Below are 20,258 nucleotides of genomic sequence, written 5' to 3' on the forward strand. Positions count from 1 at the left end.
TGGAACGACCATTCCTGTAGGTAGTAATACTGAAGAACTAAGACAATATGTGTCTCATGTAGAAATACTTGTACAAGCATCTCGGTTAACAAGCAGCATGCCTTTTGGAGGCTACTAGATTAAATCAACAGTGCTGTTAAAAACAGCACCTCTTTAATAGTGGGTATGTAACTCCAAGTCTGTCGGTGCCAAGCCAGGCACTGCTTGGCTCTGCCTTAACAGCTTTTTGCCCTATTCTGCGGACCCTACTCTTTATCCAAACATTTATGCTTTCAAACAAGTTTAGTTTTTTTTAAAAGGTTCTTCTGCTTGACAAACAGGTCACCCCAGGTCTCTGTTCTCGGCTGGTCACTATGGAGCCATGCGGATGAACCCTGAGCTAGGCTCCTACAGCGAGGAGTCCATGGTAGAATGGCCATTCTGAGAGAGAATCCTGCGTTTCGGGACGTTGGACTTGACCGACGCGGGAGAGTATTTGGGATTCCTGTAGCAGATAAAGCAGAGGATCCTCCGGAAGGTGCTGCGCATCTCATTGTCCCGATAGGAGTAGACAATGGCGTTGATGAGCGAATTGATCTCTGCCAGCAAGAGGACATACTTCTCCATTGCCAGCACATTACAGCTCTCGCAGGCCAGGCCATCCAGCAGGAGCAGCACCTGGCCTGGAGTCCAGCAGATAACGAAGGCACCTGGGAAGAGAAGAAAAGCTGTAAGAAGAAAGTGAGGCACCAGGACTCCTGCCTCTGACTTGCTGCGGGGTCAGGGCCTTGGGTGAGTCTCCTGCCTCCACAGCTGGTCAGGAAATGTTCCCCCCCACTCCAACAAAACAAAGAGAATGAGATTAAAAAGATATATTCAAATTTTTGGTTTTCATAGAAAACCTGAAAGAGGTGGTTAACTATAGCAGGTTATTTCCGACAGAAATGCTGTTTCTGCAAAAAAGACTTTCTGTCAAAAAGTCATTTTAGGTGGAAAATTTTCAGCTAGCTTTTATCTCAGTTTTGCTATCTATATGACGAACTGACTTACCCACCATGGGAAGGAGAGCGGGTTACTAAACGCAGTTAATTAATGCTAAATTGACAAATGCAAAGAAATGCGCATAGGAGGAAACAACAGAACTATTTATATACCTTACAGGTTTCTACAGTAACTCTGTCAACTCTGAGGAAAGACCTGGGCGTCATTGTGTGCAGCTCAATGAAGATCTCTGCTCAAATATGCAGCTTCAGTGAAAAAAGCAAACAAAATAGGATGATTAAGTAATAATCTGGAAAATATCCCAACACAATTATATAAATCAATGGTTCATTATCTGAAATCCTGGGTGCAGTACTGGTCACCCCATATCAAAAAACAACATTGCAGAATTAGAAGGGGTTCAGAGAAGGGTGAGGAGCATGATCAAAGGCCTGGAAAATTCTGTTCTGAAGAGAGATTGAAAAGCTTGGCATTGTTTCCCTAAGAGAAGAGAGGATGTGATATGCCCACACCTTGAATACTGTGTGCAGTTCTGGTCACATCCTTTCAAAAAGATATATGTGATTTGGAAAAGAGGCAGAGAAGGAAAACTACGATTAGAGGTATGGAACAGCTTCCATACGAGGAGAGATTAAAAAAACTGGAACTGTTTAGCTTAGAAAAGAGACAATTAAGGGGAGATAATGACAGAGGTCCATAAAATCATGAATGATTTGGAGAAAGCGAATAAGGAAGTGTTATTTACCCCTTCACCTAACACAAGAACTAGGAGTCACCCAATGAAATAAATAAGCAGCAGATTTTAAAATAAACTAAAGGAAGTACTTCACACAACACAGTCAACCTGTGAAACTTCTTGCCAGTGACGAAGTGTGAAGGCCAAAAGTATAACTGGGTTCAAAAAAAAGATTAGATAAGTTCATGGAGGACAGGTCCATCATTGGCTATTACCCAAGACAACCCCATACTCCGTGTGTCCCTAAACCTCCAACTGCCAGAAACTGGGACTGTACAACAGGGGAAGGATCACTCAAAGTGCCCCGGTTTGTTCATTCCCTCTGAAGCACCTGGCACCAGCCTCTGTCAGAAGACAGGATACTGGGCTAGATGGACCATTGGTCTGACCCAGTATGGCCATTCTTTTGTTCTTAAGGGTCATTTCCCTTTATTCCTGTAATTTGATCAGACTGGGAACGAAGACATTTGTTTGGGGACTCAAATTATAGACACATTCTGTACACATAGGGACAGTAACTCAGAAATATCTATTCATCCTGTCTCGTAACACAAGAACTGGGGGATATTCAGGAAAACTGAATGGTGGCAAATTCAAAACTGAGAAAAGTATACACTTTTTCACACACAATCTAATGGAACTCATTCCTACAAAATTTCATTGAAGATAAGAGCTCAGCAGGATTCAAAAAAAAGGGTTGGCCATTCAAAGGCATAACAAGGATATCCATAATTATAATAGTGAGGATTAAATAAATAACCAAGCATTTTGGAAGCGATCTAAACTCTCCTGTTTTAGGACATGAGCCCAATCCTCTGGCTGTAATGAGTCAATAACTTCCCCTGGGGGTAGGTTATCCCATCACTTCCTTCTGCAGAGCTTCTTGCATCTTGCCATAGTCAGAGATGGAAGACAGGGCTGGCTGGGCACCTAGGTCTGTCTGTTCCTGGCAATTCCCATATTCTTTCTGAAGGTCTTCTGAAGAGATCCATGTTGCTCGAAAGCTTGTCTCTTTCACCAACAGAAGTTGGTCCAATAAAAGATATTACCTCACCCACCTTGTCTCTCTAATATCCTGGGGCCAACATGACTACAACACCACTGCAAACTACTGTTTGGGAAATCCTTTAGCAGAAGGATTTCGAAGGACAAAGGATGGCCATTCTGTCGATGAATGAGGCGGAGGGGGGAGACGGAAGGAATTTCTAGGATGATTATTGTGCATTCTGAACCCCCTGGTATTTGCAGTTGTGCTTTTAGTTCTGAGGCTGCCGTAAACCATGCACTCCCCCGCTAGCATTCAAGGATGTGTCTTGTTACACCAGGGGTTTATCCTGGCCTGCCTCCTGGAGGAGGGTGGAGCAGGAGGAACAGTGCTCACTGGGAGTTTCTCAACTACACCCTTTACTGGAAATCATCTGCTAGGAAGAAAAACTGCCACAAGGGTGCTGCAAAATGAGAGACTGACTCCAAAACCTTTCATTAAAAGAAACAAAGAAAAAGGCAGCACTGGTGGGGGGTCAGGGCAGCAGCAGCTGCTGCTTTCTGGGCAAGGCTGGGTTTCTCTGAAACTCCAATAAACTTCCTTCCAGGGTCACTGCTTTGGTCCTAATTTCAGAGGGAGGAGGGGGGACAAAAAGAAATTCTGCACTCAGCTGAATATTAGCCTTTAGAGAAGAATGCGCACCAGTGCATCACTAAGGCAGGGCTGATGCCCCCAGCTTGTGAGAGAGCGGTCTCCACTGTGTCTCCAGCCCGTGCACGCTGCGCCAAATTCTCCAGGGCTGAGTGCCCACAACTGGAGCCAAGTTCCCTGAAGAGCTCTGTTGCCTCTTCAGTACCTAAACAAAGGGGCTGGACTCTCAAAGTTGTGCTGCACCCAATGGACCAGCCTCTTGCGTCTGAACACCCGCACCCATGTTTTAGTGCCTAAATGGGAGCTAAGTTCTTTGGAAAATCTAATTCCCCATAGTGGCCCGCCAACAACCTCTTTGAGGCTGTTGGGCCCTCTCCTGTGATCTCATTCTCATCCCCCAGTTACAAAAGCTCTGTCTAGGAGCTCATACCATAGGAAAGTTATTTCAGCAAAAGGTAGGGTGTGCATTTAACTCACTATCTCTGTTCTGGGATAAGAGCTTACATGGGACACTCAATCTGGAATAAGAGTGTTCACACAGAGAGCTCTTCTGGGTAGCTATTGGTAATCCAAGCCCTTAAATGTCATCGAGAAGACAGAAATCCACGAGCTTTAGGAAAGTCCATATTTGCCATCCCACCCATTCACCTTGCTCCCTCTAATACAAAACGAAACACTTTTCCAACCCAAAAGCATCTTTCACATGCCCCATATTGACAGTTCCCTGAAGATTATCCATTTCAGAAGCTTTCTCTCTTCATCATCATCATCACCCACACACACACACACCCTTTCCCCACACAGAAGTCCTGAACACTGACATTAACCAGATGCTTTTGGCTTCCTTTATTGAGCAATAAGTTGTCTCAGTTTTGCTGTTTCCCCAGATTTTACAGAGCAAGCACAGGGGTGTTAATTACTGAGCCAAGTCTCCGTTGATGCAACTCGAGTACAGTCAATAGAGTTACAACAGCAGAGAATATGGCCCAGTTATGAACCACCTGGTGCCCTCTACGGCTGCTGGGATCTGCTCACGTGCAGTTGCAGGTCTGTCTTTGGAAGAACAGAGAGGCACATGGGGCAGGATCAGGCAATGGAAGGCCGAGGAAGCCCTCCTCCCATCACTTTGCCCTGGCCCACAAACATGATGCGAGTGCCTCACACCATCCGCCCCTCCATCCTTGTGCTCAGGCCAGGGCCGAGACTTCCAGGGCACCCAAGGGACCATGCGTCATGCACACACGCGCCCACAAGCCTAAACAAGAATGGGCTGTCTCGCTGTCAGAGCCATGCAAACAGCTTTGACCCCGTCCTGACTCCACTGAAATCCCCCAAGGGCTCTGGCAGTACAGACTCTACAGAGGCTGTTATCTGCCACGGCCCCATTAGGACATGGCTTTCATCCACATTGTCTGGACCGAGGGATAATGTCTCCTGCTGCCCAGCCTCCCCTTGGGCTCTCAATTTGAGCACACAGGGGAGTCTGGTCAGCGATGAATCTGCTCAGGGCCAGGGGCCTGGACTCAGGGGAAATGTTGGACTGGGCCTTTCCTTATCCTTATGCTGCATCTTTCCTGTCTCCTCCAGTCCCCCCTGCCCCCTTCTGAGTTGTTTCATCCTAAGACCTTTGTACCCCATTTTTAACATCTGTGTCCTACATGAGTCTGTCACACACTTGCTGCCCCTGCAGGTCTCTAACCTCCCTCCTTGTTAACACACCTACCAGCCACCACACCTGCCAATTCGTAAGGGGCAAAATATGTCTCTGTGCACAGTCCAAGTTTGCAGAAGGCTGTGGAGCCGGGCTAAGGGGATGGAAATTATCCCAGGGTTTTAACAGAGCAGAAAATTTCTGCATTAGCTGCTCTGGCAGTACCCTGCTGAGCCGTATCATGAATGGGTATTTCCCAGCTTTGAGTAGTAAAAAAACGGTCTTCCCTTCCCCAACTTTCTCAGATGTCTGGGTGAAGAGCTGGCTCTGCCATTTTCTCCCTGATGTCAGTCCCATGGTGATGGCAGAACCCAGGGTTTCACTGCAGAGATTCCAAGGGCTTTGGCCAATTCCTCTCCGTCTGCCTGCATACAGCCCCCATGTGATGGGCAGAAGGCCCCCACTCCTCACAAAGAGCCGATCGTCTCTTCTTGGCCACCTGTCCCAGCTCCCTGCAAACCTGCACAGAGCCACTCCTCCAGGCTCACCTTGCTCTCCCCTGCTGGTTTCCAGTTCAAGGAGCAAGGAAAGGCTTGAAAGAGGAGGAAAGGGGATCCTAGCAGCAGAAAGATGGGTCAGGTCTGGATTTTTCCCCACCACCAGCTTAGACACCTAGGTAAGCATCCCTGCCAGCAGCCAGAAATCCTTCCTCCTTCCCAGCATGATGCCTCGAAGTCGCACTGAAATTAGCTGGTCCCAGTAACCTCCACCCACAGTGGAGTTAGCTACTGTTCTAGGGGGGTGGGAAATAATGTGCCCTGTTACTGACTGCACAAAACAAATAAAACGTGTTCCAGCCCTGCTGAACTTGTCTACAGCACCTGATTGATTTCCAGTCAACCATGGGCATGCTGCTGGCAGCAGAACACAATGGGGGCAGGGGGACGCATGCAGCTAAGGCAGTGGTTCCCAAGCTGGGGTTCGCAGAACATTACAGGGGGTTCGCCAGAAAAATTTCAGTCATGGCAGCCAGGGGACCCCGGGCCTTAGAGGCAGCAGGTGGGACCCGGCTGCGGGGCAGACAGCCCGAGCCCCAGCGAGAGCGGGGCCAGGCAGTTTGGGCTAACAGCCCAAGCCCCAACGCTCTGCATGGGGCTGGCAGCCCGAGCCCTAGCGAGAGCGGGGCCAGGCAGTTTGGGCTAATAACCCAAGCCCCAACGCTCTGCATGGGGTTGGCAGCCCAAGCCCCAGGGAGAGTGGGGCCGGGCAGTTGGGGCTGCAGCCTGAGCCCCGGTGGTCAGCGGGACCTGCAACCCGAGCTCAGCGGAGCTCAGTTGACCGGGACAGTCAACAGCGTCCAGCAGCAGGAGCCCCACGGATTGCGGACGAAATTTTAACTTAAATCCCTGGACATATTCATTTTTAGGAGGCGGTTCACGAGATTTCACAATTTAGTGAAAGGGGTTCGTGAGCTGTTAAAGTCTGAGAACAACTGAGCTAAGGCAGGAAAACACACAAAACCATAGCACTGTGTTAGCAAGTTGCAACAGGATGCGAGCGCTCATTCTCCTCCAGCAGGGAGACACCAAGGAACCACACAACTCAGATTCCTGCTGCCCCCGCCCCCTCCCCAGCTCTGCCAGCAGAAGTTTCCAGGGAGTAGCTTCTTTGTTTGCAGCTTGAAGGTTTCCCTGACTGAGCAAATTCTGCACTTATCAGGAGAGAACTGCAAGCTGGGGAGCGTGACCATAGGCTCAGATGTGAGCTGGGCTGCAGAGGTTAGGATGACAAGACAGCAAGTGTGAAAAATTGGGATGGGGGATAATAGGCACCTATATAAGGCAAAGCCCCAAATATCCGGACTGTCCCAATAAAAGCAGGACATCTGGTCACCCTAGCAGAGGCGCTTAACATGTTTACTTCATTTTCTTTAAGCACTTTGTATCATGAAGGATGGGACAGCAAGTAATTAAAAAAAAAAAAAATCAGAAAATTTCCCTGCACTGGCCCTGCAGTCGCCAGGCACTCTACACCAAGGTCCTGGCCTGCAATAGCTGTGAACTCTGCAGGGAAGCCCTGGCACTGCGATACTGTTACACGGCACTGAGGTACGGGCGCTGCAGCTTGAATGGTCATAATTACAAATAATATTCCACCTGTGTCTGACGCCTTTCACCCAAACTCCCTAATGACCTTTAGAGACCATATACACGCAAAAACACTAACATGCAGCTGCCTCTGGGGTGCAGAGCAGCAGCCGCAATGCACAACACTGGGCCAGGAGACTGGGACAAACCTTGGGCAGATTATCTTGGTGTACTTTGCCAGACCTGTGCTGCATTCAATGGAGCTTCACCAATTTATACCAACAGGGAGTTTAGCCCATGGGGGTCTCACAGAGAGCTCCGCCTGGCGGCTTTAATGTTTCTGTAGAGCAGACAGTACCTGGTGTTTCAGGGTCTCTGCAGTGATATAATTCTCAGAGCAGTTTCAGTACAAACCTCAGGCAGGACCCAAGTCAGGTGTGTCAAAGACCCCATGAGAGTTACATGCCCAAATCCCACCGACTTTGGACCAGAGTGGTGCACAAATCTCCCCTGGCCCATTTGAAAATACCTGAGTGAAATCTGGTTTCATCATCCTTATCCCCTTGTATTGCAGGAGATGTAGGTGCCGACTCCGTGGGTGCTCCAAGGGAAAAAAAATAAAAATAAAAAAAGAGTGGATGCTCACCGCCCGCCAGCGGCCACACGCCGACCAGCTCCTCCCCCTCCAGAGCCTTTTGCCCACCGCTGATCAGCTGTTTGGTGGCGGGCAGAAGATGCTGGGGGGAGGGGGAGGAATGGAGGTGAGAAGAAGCAGAATAGGGGGTGGAGCCTCATGGGAAGGAGCGGGGGGGGGCGGGGCCTCCACGCCGGGCAGGGCTGGAGTACACCCAGGGAAAGCTGAAAGTCGGTGCCCGTGACTGCTTCTCTAGAAGCCTCCACACCAGTACAGCTGCTCCCAGCTCCACTGGCGTCCACAGGCAACGCCCCCCTTAGGAGAGCAGAACACGTTGAGCAGAGCATGTGCCTGCCAAAGCGCACCCCCACCCCCAGACAGCCAGACATGGGGTGTGGTGTCAATACACAGCTCACGTTCCCGGTCTGCGCTGGGCAAAGCTCAGCCTTTGCTCTCTGATGGAACATCCCATCTTCTTCCCCCACCACCTCAGGCTCTTTTAAGAGCCATAGCTGCTGGCCATGTTCACAGAGAATGGAGATAAGAGAACTGGAGGGTTGCACTACCCTCCTAAGTATCTCCTCCAGGTGCTCCAATTAGAAGCCGGGGCAAATGCCAAACTCACCCCTTTAGCTGGGCCTTCCCTCAACAACAGCAAAGAAAAGAAAGGTAGAAGGAAAGGGAGAGACAGGGGTGAGACAAGGAGTGAAAGGAAGAAGAAATAAAGGATCATTTCTCCGCGTGGCTGTCAGGAGGAAGGAAGCTGAGTGGACCCCGTGATGGATTTTATACTGTGCGTGGTGATTCTGGAAAGCATTCAGATGCTACAGCGTCGGTGGAGCTTGCAATGGATTTATTTTCTTTAGACGGATGGTTAGTCCAATGGTTATGGAACAAGGTACGGTGACTGCCCCAGACGTTTCAATAGCTAACACCACGCTACAAGTGGTGCATAAGTTCTGCTATCTAGGATCAACTGTATCGGATAACTTAACTCTAGATAAGGAGCTGAATTCTCGAATTGGAAAGGCAGCTACCACATTCAGCCAACTGACAATGTGTGGGAGATAACAGAAAACGAACAGTGAACACCCAGATACATATCTACCAGATGTGCATTTCAAGCATGACGGTGAGACCTGGACCACCTACAGCAAGTGTGAGAGAAGGCTAAATACCTTTCACACCCACGACCTTCGCCATATTCTAAATATCAAGTGAGACACCAAGGTTCCTGATGCCAAAATTGCCAAGTCTAATCACTACTCTGGACATCTTCACCGGATGGATGATTGACACATTCCAGAGGATCTCCTGTATGAAGGATCTGCAGATGCTCCAAGGCCACTCGGCCAACCTAGGCTCAGGTTCACAGACATTTGCAAGAGGGACTTGAAACCCTTCAAAATCAACATCCCAAGCTGGGAAGATGCAGCAGGGAACAGGCTACTCTGGAGTCAAAGAGGCTGAAGAGGGATGGTGGAGAGAGAATCATAGAATCATAGAATATCAGGGTTGGAAGGGACCTCAGGAGGTCATCTAGTCCAACCCCCTGCTCAAAGCAGGACCAATCCCAACTAAATCATCCCAGCCAGGGCTTTGTCAAGCCTGACCTTAAAAACTTCTAAGGAAGGAGATTCTACCACCTCCCTAGGTAACGCATTCCAGTGTTTCACCAACCTCCTAGTGAAAAAGTTTTTCCTAATATCCAACCTAAACCTCCCCCACTGCAACTTGAGACCATTACTCCTTGTGCTGTCCTCTTCTACCACTGAGAATAGTCTAGAACCATCCTCTCTGGAACCACCTCTCAGGTAGTTGAAAGCAGCTATCAAATCCCCCCTCATTCTTCTCTTCTGCAGACTAAACAATCCCAGTTCCCTCAGCCTCTCCTCATAACTCATGTGTTCCAGACCCCTAATCATTTTTGTTGCCCTTCGCTGGACTCTCTCCAATTTATCCACATCCTTCTTGTAGTGTGGGGCCCAAAACTGGACACAGTACTCCAGATGAGGCCTCATCAATGTCGAATAGAGGGGAACGATCACGTCCCTCGATCTGCTGGCAATGCCCCTACTTATACAGCCCAAAATGCCATTGGCTTTCTTGGCAACAAGGACACACTGTTGACTCATATCCAGCTTCTCATCCACTGTCACCCCTAGTTCCTTTTCTGCAGAACTGCTGCCGAGCCATTCGGTCCCTGGTCTGTGGCGGTGCATGGGATTCTTCCGTCCTAAGTGCAGGACCCTGCACTTGTCCTTGTTGAACCTCATCAGATTTCTTTTGGCCCAATCCTCTAATTTGTCTAGGGCCCTCTGTATCCTATCCCTGCCCTCCAGCGTATCTACCTCTCCTCCCACTTTAGTGTCATCTGCAAAGAGAGCAAAGTGCAACCGGTCTCAAGCGCTAGTAGTGCCCCAGCTCCATCCTCGGGCCCTGTGCTTTACACCTGCACTATTTGTGGCAAGGACTGTCACCTGTGAACGGGACGTCCTCAGTCACTTGTGATGTTGCAGCATGACACTCAGTACGAGAACTGCTTTGGCACGGACACCAGTCTTCCGAGACAGACGGTTGCGATAGACAGCTGGTGATCAACTCCTCTACACAATTCTGGCTGTGTCACTGAAACACATTTAGGAAACTAATAAAAAGCAACAGCCCACTTTTTACAGGACAGCGGGCTGGATTCTTAGCCCCTCAACTGCCCCTTTAACTGAAAAGCCAGCAGGTCTGAGGACTCTCCCAGCCTGAAGGAAGCCCCCGGTGGCATATGGATGGCACAGCTGGATCTATGCGCCCCCCTTGCAGCCCCAGGGTGTGGTGGAGGCGCTGGGGGAGAGCCTGGAAAAGGTGAGACAGCCATAGTGTACTGGCAAGTCAGTGTTCCCCAAAACACCCCCATGGGAGCCACTGCAGTTGCATGTAGGTTAGAGCAGTCCTGGTGGAATCTCTTTCCTTAGAAGTTTTTAAGGTCAGGCTTGACAAAGCCCCGGCTGGGATGATTTAGTTGGGATTGGTCCTGCTTTGAGCAGGGGGTTGGACTAGATGACCTCCCGAGATCCCATCAGAACCCTGATGTTCTATGATTCTAAGTTACACCAGAGGCCAAACCATCCCCCCGGAGCCCCAGGGGAACAGGAGGGTGGCTCAAAACCACCTCCCCCCATCTCAGCTGTACTGGACACCTCCTTCCCTCTCTTACTCCCCAGCACCTGGGCAGACAAGGGAAGGAGCCACATGGCACCATGCAGAGCAGGAAGCAACTTACTGAGAATGATGATGACAGTTTTGATGAGATTGATCATGGTCTCCTTGTAGCGGGGGTGGAAGCTAGTGTGCTTGGACATGCGCGTCATCTTCCGCTTGACATAGACAAAGATGTGAGTGTAGACGACCACCATGATCAGGAAGATGACCAGGTTGGAGAGGGCCCAAAAGGTCAAGTAGCTCCTGCTGTAGAGGGGCGCCATCCTGGAGCAGTTGCCCAGGTCGCACAGGCAGTGCCAGCCATAGGACGGGATGAGGCCCAGCAGCAGGGCTGTGACCCAAATGCAGATGATCAGGATCACCACGCGCTGGTTGGACATGGAGCTGTGCAGCTGCATGGTGAAGACAGTCTGGTGCCTCTCCACTGCGATGGCCAGCAGGTTCACCACCGAGGCAGTCAGGCTGGTGTCCAGGAGGCTCTGCCGGATGAACCAGGTCTGGAGGGAGAGCCCTGCTGTCCTGGGCCCCGTGTGGAACATGAGGAACATGTAGGCAATGCCCGCGAAGAGGTCCGCCGCCGCCAGGTTCCCCAGCAGGTAGTAGATGGGGTAGTGGAAGCGCCGGTTGATAACGATGGCGCTGATGACCAGCAGGTTGGTCAGGAGCACAATGACGCTGACTGTCAGGCCCAGGGCAACGACCAGGACGTCCTTGGTCCTCCAGTAGGAGGTCAGCTCCTTGTGGCTGTTGTTGTAGAAGAACCCCACGCTCTCGTTGTAGTAGCAGTGCCTCATCTTTATAGTCCCTGAGGACAGGAGAGAGTCGTATTAGTTCAACCACTAGCATGCAAAGCAGCCCCCGTTTACAGTCCCCGAGAGACACACTGAGCTAATACTCTACAGCCTGGTCGACACTGAACACAGCACTCAGTTGGGAAAACGTTTGCGCCCTCAGCGCCACGGTTAGGTTGACTGAACCCCTGGTGCAGACACAGGTAAGTCGACAGAAGAACTCTTCCATTGATCTATCACTGCTCGCGGAGAGGTGGACATACCACAGTGACGAAAGAACGGCGGCTGTAGCCAGTGTCTCCACCGCAGCAGCACAGCTCTGCCTCTCTAGCGTTTCTAGAGCAGACCGAGCCTGAGACACAGAACAGGAAACAGCGTAGGTAGGACAAACTTCACCATTTGCTACAGACACGAGTCTAATGAAAGTGAAACAGGGTGAACGAGAACCGGAAGCCATGACAGCCCTTCCCCTATGTCCTGTAAACCAGGTGCCTGCTTCTCCTTTGCCTCATGCAGTCGTTCACTGCAGTGCACGGTGAAGACAAATTGGGCATCTGACGCTGCACTCCTGTGAGTGACTGCACAAGATGCTGGGCCACAGGGGCCCGAGAGTATTATCGACTCCAGGAAGAGTATGCAGAGGATGCAGCACAACTCCGGAAACAGATCAGGCCTCAGAGATTTGCCCTGATCTGATAATGGATTCCTCCTCAGGAATATCTGCTTCCCGACCAAGCAGCTATGTGTGGGAGACAGAACTGCAATTGTTATTGTTGCTCCAGCTGCTCTACTTCAGAAATGTAAAATAAAGCACATAACACAGACGTTTATCAGTCAAACATCAAGCAAAAATCTGACAGAACCTTTGATTCCCTGCAGCTGTCACCCAACCCCCAGCACCGTGGCTCCTGGCTTGAGTGCACAGCTCTTAAATTGGTTGAATTTATTTTGCTACTCAATGCCTGAAGGTAACTCCTGGCTGGTCCTGAACTCCACTCTGTTCCCAGGTCTTACTAATCCTTCCAGAGGGGGTGGGCGCTGCAAGACTAGTCTGCCAAGGGGCAGATGAGTACTGAGAGTCTGGGCAATCGAATCTCATACTCCAGGGTATCAGCTAATCCCCTGCCTGGGTCAGGGAGCAACTCTCCCCCTCCCCACACCCACGCTGAGCAGTCACAATTGAGCAGGAGCCTGAGCCAAAGCCACTGAAGTCCCTGGAAAGACTCAGGGGCTCCAGGTGCACTCTAGTGTTGGGAAAGGCTGTTCACCTTTCCTTGAAGCATCAGGTACATGCTGCTGGTGGAAGCAGGGTATGGGACTAGCTGGGCTATGGTCTCCAAGGTGATAAATCCTACACAACAGAAGCACATACCTCTTTCAGATTTTAAAATACGCTTCTCGACTGCCCTGTGGAAGCCCAAATCAGCAATCTGGGTGAAGTCAATGAGGATCAGGTGCCCAGAGCAGATGCAAAGTCAGACTAATGGAAGCTGATTTATTTGGAAAAACCACTAAACATTTTAGGGAATTATCCCAGTCGATGTCATGAGGCATTAGACCACTCACTCAAACAGTGACAATTATCAGCACAGAAATGGGTCTGTCATCTCTGGAAGAGGAGATTTACTCCTCGGGATGTTTGCATCCTAGGCTAAGCAGGGCTCGACCTTTCCTTGGACAGCAGAATCAGTACAGCTGCAGGGAAGAGTCAGCAACTACGCTTGCACTGGATTTCCCAAATGCCATCAGACATGCAATTGTGCATTGTACATCCAGAAGGGTACCCCCTAATCCCTCAGAACCAGAAAGTGACTCTGGCACGCAGGGACTGAGCCCAAGCAACAATGGGAAGTCTAGAGCTCCATCTCCTGCTCAGAAGGATTCCAGCTCCCCATATTCAAGCCTTGATTTTAAATCCCTCCAGCTCAGTGGTACTCAACCTTTCCAGACTCCTGTACCCCTTTCAGAAGGCTGATTTGTCTTGCGTGCCACAAGATTCACCTCATTTAAAAACGATGTGCTTACAAAATCAGACATAAAAATACAAGTGTCACAGCACACTATTACTGAAAGATTGCTTATTTTCTCATGTTTACCATATTATAAAATAAATCAATTGGAATATAAATATTTTACTTACATTTCAGTTTATGTTCACAGAGCAGTATAAACAAGTCATTGTCTGTATGAAATTTTAGTTTGTATGGACTTTGCTAGGATTTTTATGTTGCCTGTTGTAAAACTAGGCAAATATCTAGAGGAGTTGAGGTACCCCCAGGGGTACACAAACGCCTGGTTGAGAACCATTGGGAGTCCACCTGACCTCACAGGCCTTTTCATACTCCCCTCCCCTGCCTGTTACCCTTCCCTACATAGGGTGGGTTTCAGCTCTTCCTCACCACTGTGGGTACAAGAGTCCTCTCCTCTGGAGCTACAGCGATCCAGAGCAGCCTCCCTGCCTCTCCTCCATTATTTTCCAAAACAAATATGAAACAACCACTTTTGCCTTGGCCTAAGCCTCTTCGTCGTCGTCCCCCACATTACTTGCTGCTATTTAGCCATATGAGGTATCTGAGTTGCAGTTTGCAAAGGGAGAAGTTGTACAAGATGAAGGTACATGGCACCTAATGTAATTTCAAGCCCCATCATCATTTCCTTTTGCAGCCAACATCCCATGCTGAGTGGCACAAAACATTTGCATTGGAGAAACCAGCGTTTGTGTTTTGCAGCTATTCAGAAGCTCTTCCCTGGCATCTGCCTGCATGAAAATTGGGAGTCAGCACCGCCCTGCAGTGGAGCGAAGGGTGAAGGGAAGCTCAGCTCAGAGCCAGAGAGAGGCCATTAACATCTGCCCCAATTTTTCCATTTATTTTTCCTTCTCTAGCACCTTCCATCTCAAGGTTCTAAGGTCAGGCTTATTAGACATGAACTCACTAATCCTCATTGCCCTCTTAGGCTATTGCTGTCCCCATTTTGCAGATGAGAGTAATGGAAACACAGAGGGAAAAATGACAAGGAGTCTGGTGGCACCTTAAAGGAGGAGGAGTGTGAGCATGCTGAAAAACTCATGAAGCTGCAGAACTAGAGGGGCGGTCGCATCTTTTTGCAGGACATCAAGAAACCAGATCGTGATGATTAGGAGAATGGGTCGACAGCAATGGAGTGTGCCTTGCACCAGGAAAAGAATGTGAACCAGTCACTCCTTGATCTGCACAAGCTGGCAACTGACAAGAATGACCCTCATTTGTGTGACTTCATTGAAACTTCACTGAGATTTATTTGGGCATAAGCTTTCGTGAGTAAAACACCACTTCTGTTACAGAATGTCCAGGAAGATTGAAGTGCTTTAGCCAGTAGAACACTTCAATCTTCCTGGACATTCTAGAACAGATTTAAAAGTAGCTATACTTGAACAAAAAAACTTTAGAAACAGACTTCAAAGAGAAACAGCAGAACTAAAATTAATTTGCAAATTTAACACCATTAATTTGGGCTTGAATAGGGACTGGGAGTGGCTGGCTTATTACAAAGCAGCTTTGCCTCTCTTGGAATTGACACCTCCTCATCTATTATTGGGAGTGGACTACATCCACCCTGATCAAATTGGCCCTGTCAACACTGGTTCTCCACTTGTGAGGTAACTCCCTTCCCTTCATGTGTCAGTACATAATGCCTGCATCTGTAATTTTCATTCCATGCATCTGAAGAAGTGGTGTTCTACCCACGAAAGCTTATGCCCAAATAAATCTGTTAGTCTTTAAGGTGACACCAGACTCCTTGTTGTTTTTGTGGATACAGACTAACACGGCTACCCCCTGATACTTAACACCATGCAAAGGTAAAATGGCTCACTTAAAACCATACAGCAAGCCTGACGGAGAAAGGAACAGAACCCCCATGAGTCCTGACTTGCAGTTCCCTTGCATGAGTCATTCCCTTTAATGAGGCTGCTACCCAAGGCTGAGAGCAGAACCCAGGAGTCCTCATTCATGGTATCCCACTCCAGCAAACAATACTGCCTCCTTTTCCCGGATGTTTCAGAGTCTACCCACGCAGGACAGCAGAATTTGCTCTGCTCACAATATTGTTGGTAACCCAGTAATGAGGTTACTATAGCCAGTCCAACCTGGTTATCACCTGTGCCCCACCTGCCTCTCCCCACGCATCTTGCTAATTGTGCAAACATGCAGCATGAACTGGCCTGGAATTTGAAAGCACAACACAGAAGCAGCCAGATTCAAAAGCTCAGCTAAAGACAGTCTCTTGATCTATCCACTTGGGCCTTGTCTACACTGCCACTTTACAGCGCTGCAACTTTCTCGCTCAGGGGTGTGAAACCCCCCCCCGCCCCCCGCCCATGTGCTGCAAGTTTCAGCGCTGTAAAGTGGCAATGCAGACCGTGGTACAGCACTGGGGACCCGCACTTCCAGTGCTGGGAGCTACTCCCCTGGTGGAGATGGTTTTTACAGCTCTGGGAGAGATTACACAGCCACGTTAAAGTGCTGCACGCTTAAACGTTGCTTGTGAAGACGTGTCGTTATACACATGGCTCCGATTCCCAGAGAGCCTTGGTGCAGCAGAAACATTGGTGAATTTAACTTATAATACTCCCCTACCTCCCTGGGGTGTGCTCATCCCCATTTTTACAGATGGGGAAACTGACGCACAGAGGTGTGGCCTGTCCCAGAGGTAGCCTGCAGTAGAGTCACAAACGGTGTAACCGCAAGCCTGTGCTTCTCCCCTCGGAGCCGGCAGCAGGAAGCTGAGGTGTACGCCGACCTTACACACCACCATGCAGTCGTTCCAGGGCACCATCAGGTCCAACCACAGCTCAGGTGGGGGTGGGAGCCCATTACAATCTGCAAGGGCAGGGGAAATCTTAAGACAACTAAAGTCTTGATCAGCAAGAGGAAGGAAAGATAGGAAGAAAGATTAAGGATAGCCAGAGAAAACCACTGGGGGTAACAGACAGCTAGAGAGCTCCCTGGGGGAGGATGGGGGGGTGGGAGGAGTCTCTTAGGGAATGGAATTGGTTAGGGGCTCACACATGTTACTTAACACACCAGCAAGGCCGGGCCTGTAAGCATCTCCCTCCTCAGCCATTTGCAAAACCTTAAACCAGCCAAAACAAACGGGGAAACTTTAGCAGGAGAAATAACAATACATTTCTCTGCAGAGGGTCAGGCCCCTGGCACCAGGGCCCTGGGACAGAGGGATAAAAGGGCGTCAGCCATGCACATAGCACTTTATAACAGCTGTATGCACAGGAAGCAGGTTTCAAATACATTTGATTCAATCAACATTTTGCTGTGAAATGGTTTCAGTCTATCCTTATTTTTTCCATACTGAACAACAACATAGGTGCTTAGATACTATGATGAGTGCGAGACAGATCCATACATACTGGCCTCTAAGCAATATTCATTGAACACACCAACTCATACACCCAGCGCAGATTAATTTTATCAGAAGGATACTGAAAATAATAAAACTACACGTGTGTTAATCCATGTGGCATCCAGTTTCAGTCTTTTTCAAGCCTGAGAGACAAAAAGCATGCTGAGATAATGCTGTCTTGAATTTCCACCAGATAATGGAGACCAATCGCATGTTGTTCAGAGGATTAAAATTTCAGCAACTACTTATAAGCAGTGCTCTTGTATTGCTATTGGTCCCAGACAGGGGTTGTCTCTTTTTTGTCAAGGTCCGGACTCCAGAGAAAATAATAATAATGATATTAATAAATAAATAATAAGAAGAAAATAAAAAGATTTCAGGGTCTGTTCAAAAGTCTCTGGTGGTCCACCTATTGACTACTCCGATCCCAGGCTATTAGAGAGACAAGCTGGGTGAGGGTAATACCTTTTATAGGGCCCACTTGTGTTGGTGAGAAAGCTTGTCTCCGATAAAAGATATTACCGCCCCCTGCTCGTCTCTTCAGCAACTATTTGACAGGCTCAATAAACTTTGCTATGCACACTGCATGCTTTCATGGTTCCCCAGGGAATTGCAAAAGTTTCTTTCCAGCAGCACTGAAATTGTATCAGTTTGCCTCCACTTCCCCTTCACTGAGAAAATCTCTGCAAGTGAGCAAAGCCTCAGTTTCTCTTTACTCAGCTGCATAAGTAGAAAAGAGACACGGTCTGTATGTGTAGTATCTAAGAATGGAAAACCAGTTTATCAGCATTCACCTAAATGATAGGGTCTTAAACATGGCTTCAGACAAACACCCAGCTGGAGAACATGGAAAGTTTCAGAGAGTTTTGCCAACTCCCCCTGAAACACAAGGAAGTTACGTTTCAGAGTAGCAGCTGTGCTAGTCTGTATCCGCAAAAAGAACAGGAGGACTTGTGGCACCTTAGAGACTAACCAATTTATTTGACCATAAGCTTTCATGAGCTACTTCACTGCATCCGATGAAGTGAGCTGTAGCCCACGAAAGCTTATGCTAGAATAAATTTGTTAGTCTCTAAGATGCCACAATTCCTCTTGTTCTTTATAAGGAAGTTACAGGTTAACCCTCGGCAAACTGGTGACCAGGGTGTGGTCCAGGTGCTGCCAAGTAATTGCTTCTGTTCCTGGGAGCTTCCCTGACATCTTATGCGCAGCTTTGCAATTAGGAAACTGACCTTGGCGCACGACATCAGTGGCAGAGATCACCACAAACCAGCATTATACAAAACAGACAAACAAAAGGCACCCAGCAGCAAGCAAATGGACAATCAGGCCAGTGCCATGATGCACAAAGGAGAGAGTCTGATTCTGTTGCTGAGTGCGTGGCCATTCCCTTTCCAGGCAGGGCCTTGCAAAGCTTGGTGTTCACTTACTGGTAAAAAGAAGCTGCAGCCGACCATTGTTTATCCTCAAAGCCTCTTCCCCCATCACATCATCGAGAACTCATTATGCAGTTCCCTCCCTTTAATCATCCATTGCTAGTAACTGACCTTGTAGGCAATGCTGGGGAAGAGAAATTCTCACTCCATACCCACTGTCCTGTGGGATGTCACTGGGAGCTCTTCCTGTTAAAGAAGTGCACAGTGCACCTTATTTCCTTGCATCACATAGGAATTCCTCACCTGAGCTGCTATCCCTATACATACTTCCTCCTTTACTCTCACAGTTAAAGCTGTGACAGGTTCACAGCAAGTTCAGACTCATTCTTTTAACAAAAAATAAAAATGCCTACACATCCTGGCTTTTCATTTCTTAATGTTCAGTGACACTGGAAGGTACTGCCTCTCTCCTTCGGGTCTGGGAAGGCATTTGGTGCACATGACTGGACCACTGATAGCCAATGTAGTATGGCAATGAGCAGCGATGAATAGCTGAAATTCTGCTCCAACTAATAATCACAATCAATACTGATCAAACCTGAACAATGGAGCTAGTACAGAACTAGTATTCTCCTCACACATGCTCCAGTCCAGCTATTTGAACAGAGCCCACTACAATACAAACCTATGTTGTCAGAAATTCAAAAAGCCAATTTTTAAAAAAACCTTAGTCACTACAGTGTTTTACTCCAAAGAACGTTCTTACCTGAAAGCACAGCTACTGCCTCCAAATGTGACAATTAGCATTGGTCTCCCCAGCACAGAAAGACAGAGCTGCTATTCAGCAAGGAGATGGACGACCTCATCCCTGGAAGACAGAGAGAGGCTCCTCCAGGCAAGGAGGAGGCCTGTGCCAATAGAAAAGTTTAAGACAAATGCTATACCTCCAAAGTCTGTCACAGGCATCTCTGAAACACTGACTCCTGAGAGGCAACTTTGCAAGAGCTCTCTGCAAAGAGCCCATCCTTCTTTGTGCCCTCCCCTAGGCGGGCCTTACCAAGCCACAGACATCTGCCAAGCAGGAGACTTGATTCACCCAGGAACTGTAATCTGAGTCTTTTACTAGCTTGATCTAGGCTGCAACACCATTCTCTGAGCACCTCCACTTCTGGAGGCTCTGGTCTGGCACTGGAGGGGAGAAGTTGCTCAGATCTGCACTCGTGGCGCTGTGATTTTGCTCACTGTATGAATGGGCACAGCGAACAGCAATTAAGGTGTGGGGGGGAGTTCTCTCCACTCCCACCCCCAAGGCCTCACCTAATGGTAACCTTCATTTCATTCGAGTGCTGGACTCTGATCCCTCCAAAATCAGGAGTGGTACAGACTGTCCTCTGGAGAGCTTCCACCAGAGGAACCAGCTGCTTTAGAGACTAAAAGAAAAGGCATACTAGTGGCACCTTAGAGACTAACCAATTTATTTGAGCACGAGCTTTCGTGAGCTACAGCTCACTTCATCGGATGCATCCGAATAATAATAAAGCTCATGCTCAAATAAATTGGTTAGTCTCTAAGGTGCCATAGGTACTCCTTTTCTTTTTGCGAATACAGACTAACATGTCTGCTACTCTGAAACCTTTAGAGACTAAGACCAGCCCTGATGAGAGCAGCACACTAAGGGCAGCTATCCCACAGTGCAGCTCTCTCCATTTTGACGATAGGTCTTATGGGAAGGGGGGGTGATCGTGGGGCATCCTGG

The 20,258-nt window shown here is 48.7% G+C and overlaps 1 protein-coding gene across 1 annotated transcript; it reads right to left on the bottom strand.

Moving 5' to 3' along the window:
• Positions 1-387: 387 nt before the first annotated feature.
• On the bottom strand, positions 388-11,732 carry LPAR2 (lysophosphatidic acid receptor 2). Its single transcript, XM_077838718.1, has 2 exons — positions 11,000-11,732; positions 388-689 (listed from the first exon to the last, which is right to left on the bottom strand). Exons 1-2 carry the CDS (start codon positions 11,730-11,732, stop codon positions 388-390), a joined length of 1,035 nt encoding a protein of 344 aa, XP_077694844.1.
• Positions 11,733-20,258: the final 8,526 nt, after the last annotated feature.

The sequence above is a fragment of the Eretmochelys imbricata genome, chromosome 20, assembly GCF_965152235.1.
Source record: "Eretmochelys imbricata isolate rEreImb1 chromosome 20, rEreImb1.hap1, whole genome shotgun sequence".
In the NCBI taxonomy this organism is placed as follows: Eukaryota; Metazoa; Chordata; order Testudines; family Cheloniidae; genus Eretmochelys; species Eretmochelys imbricata.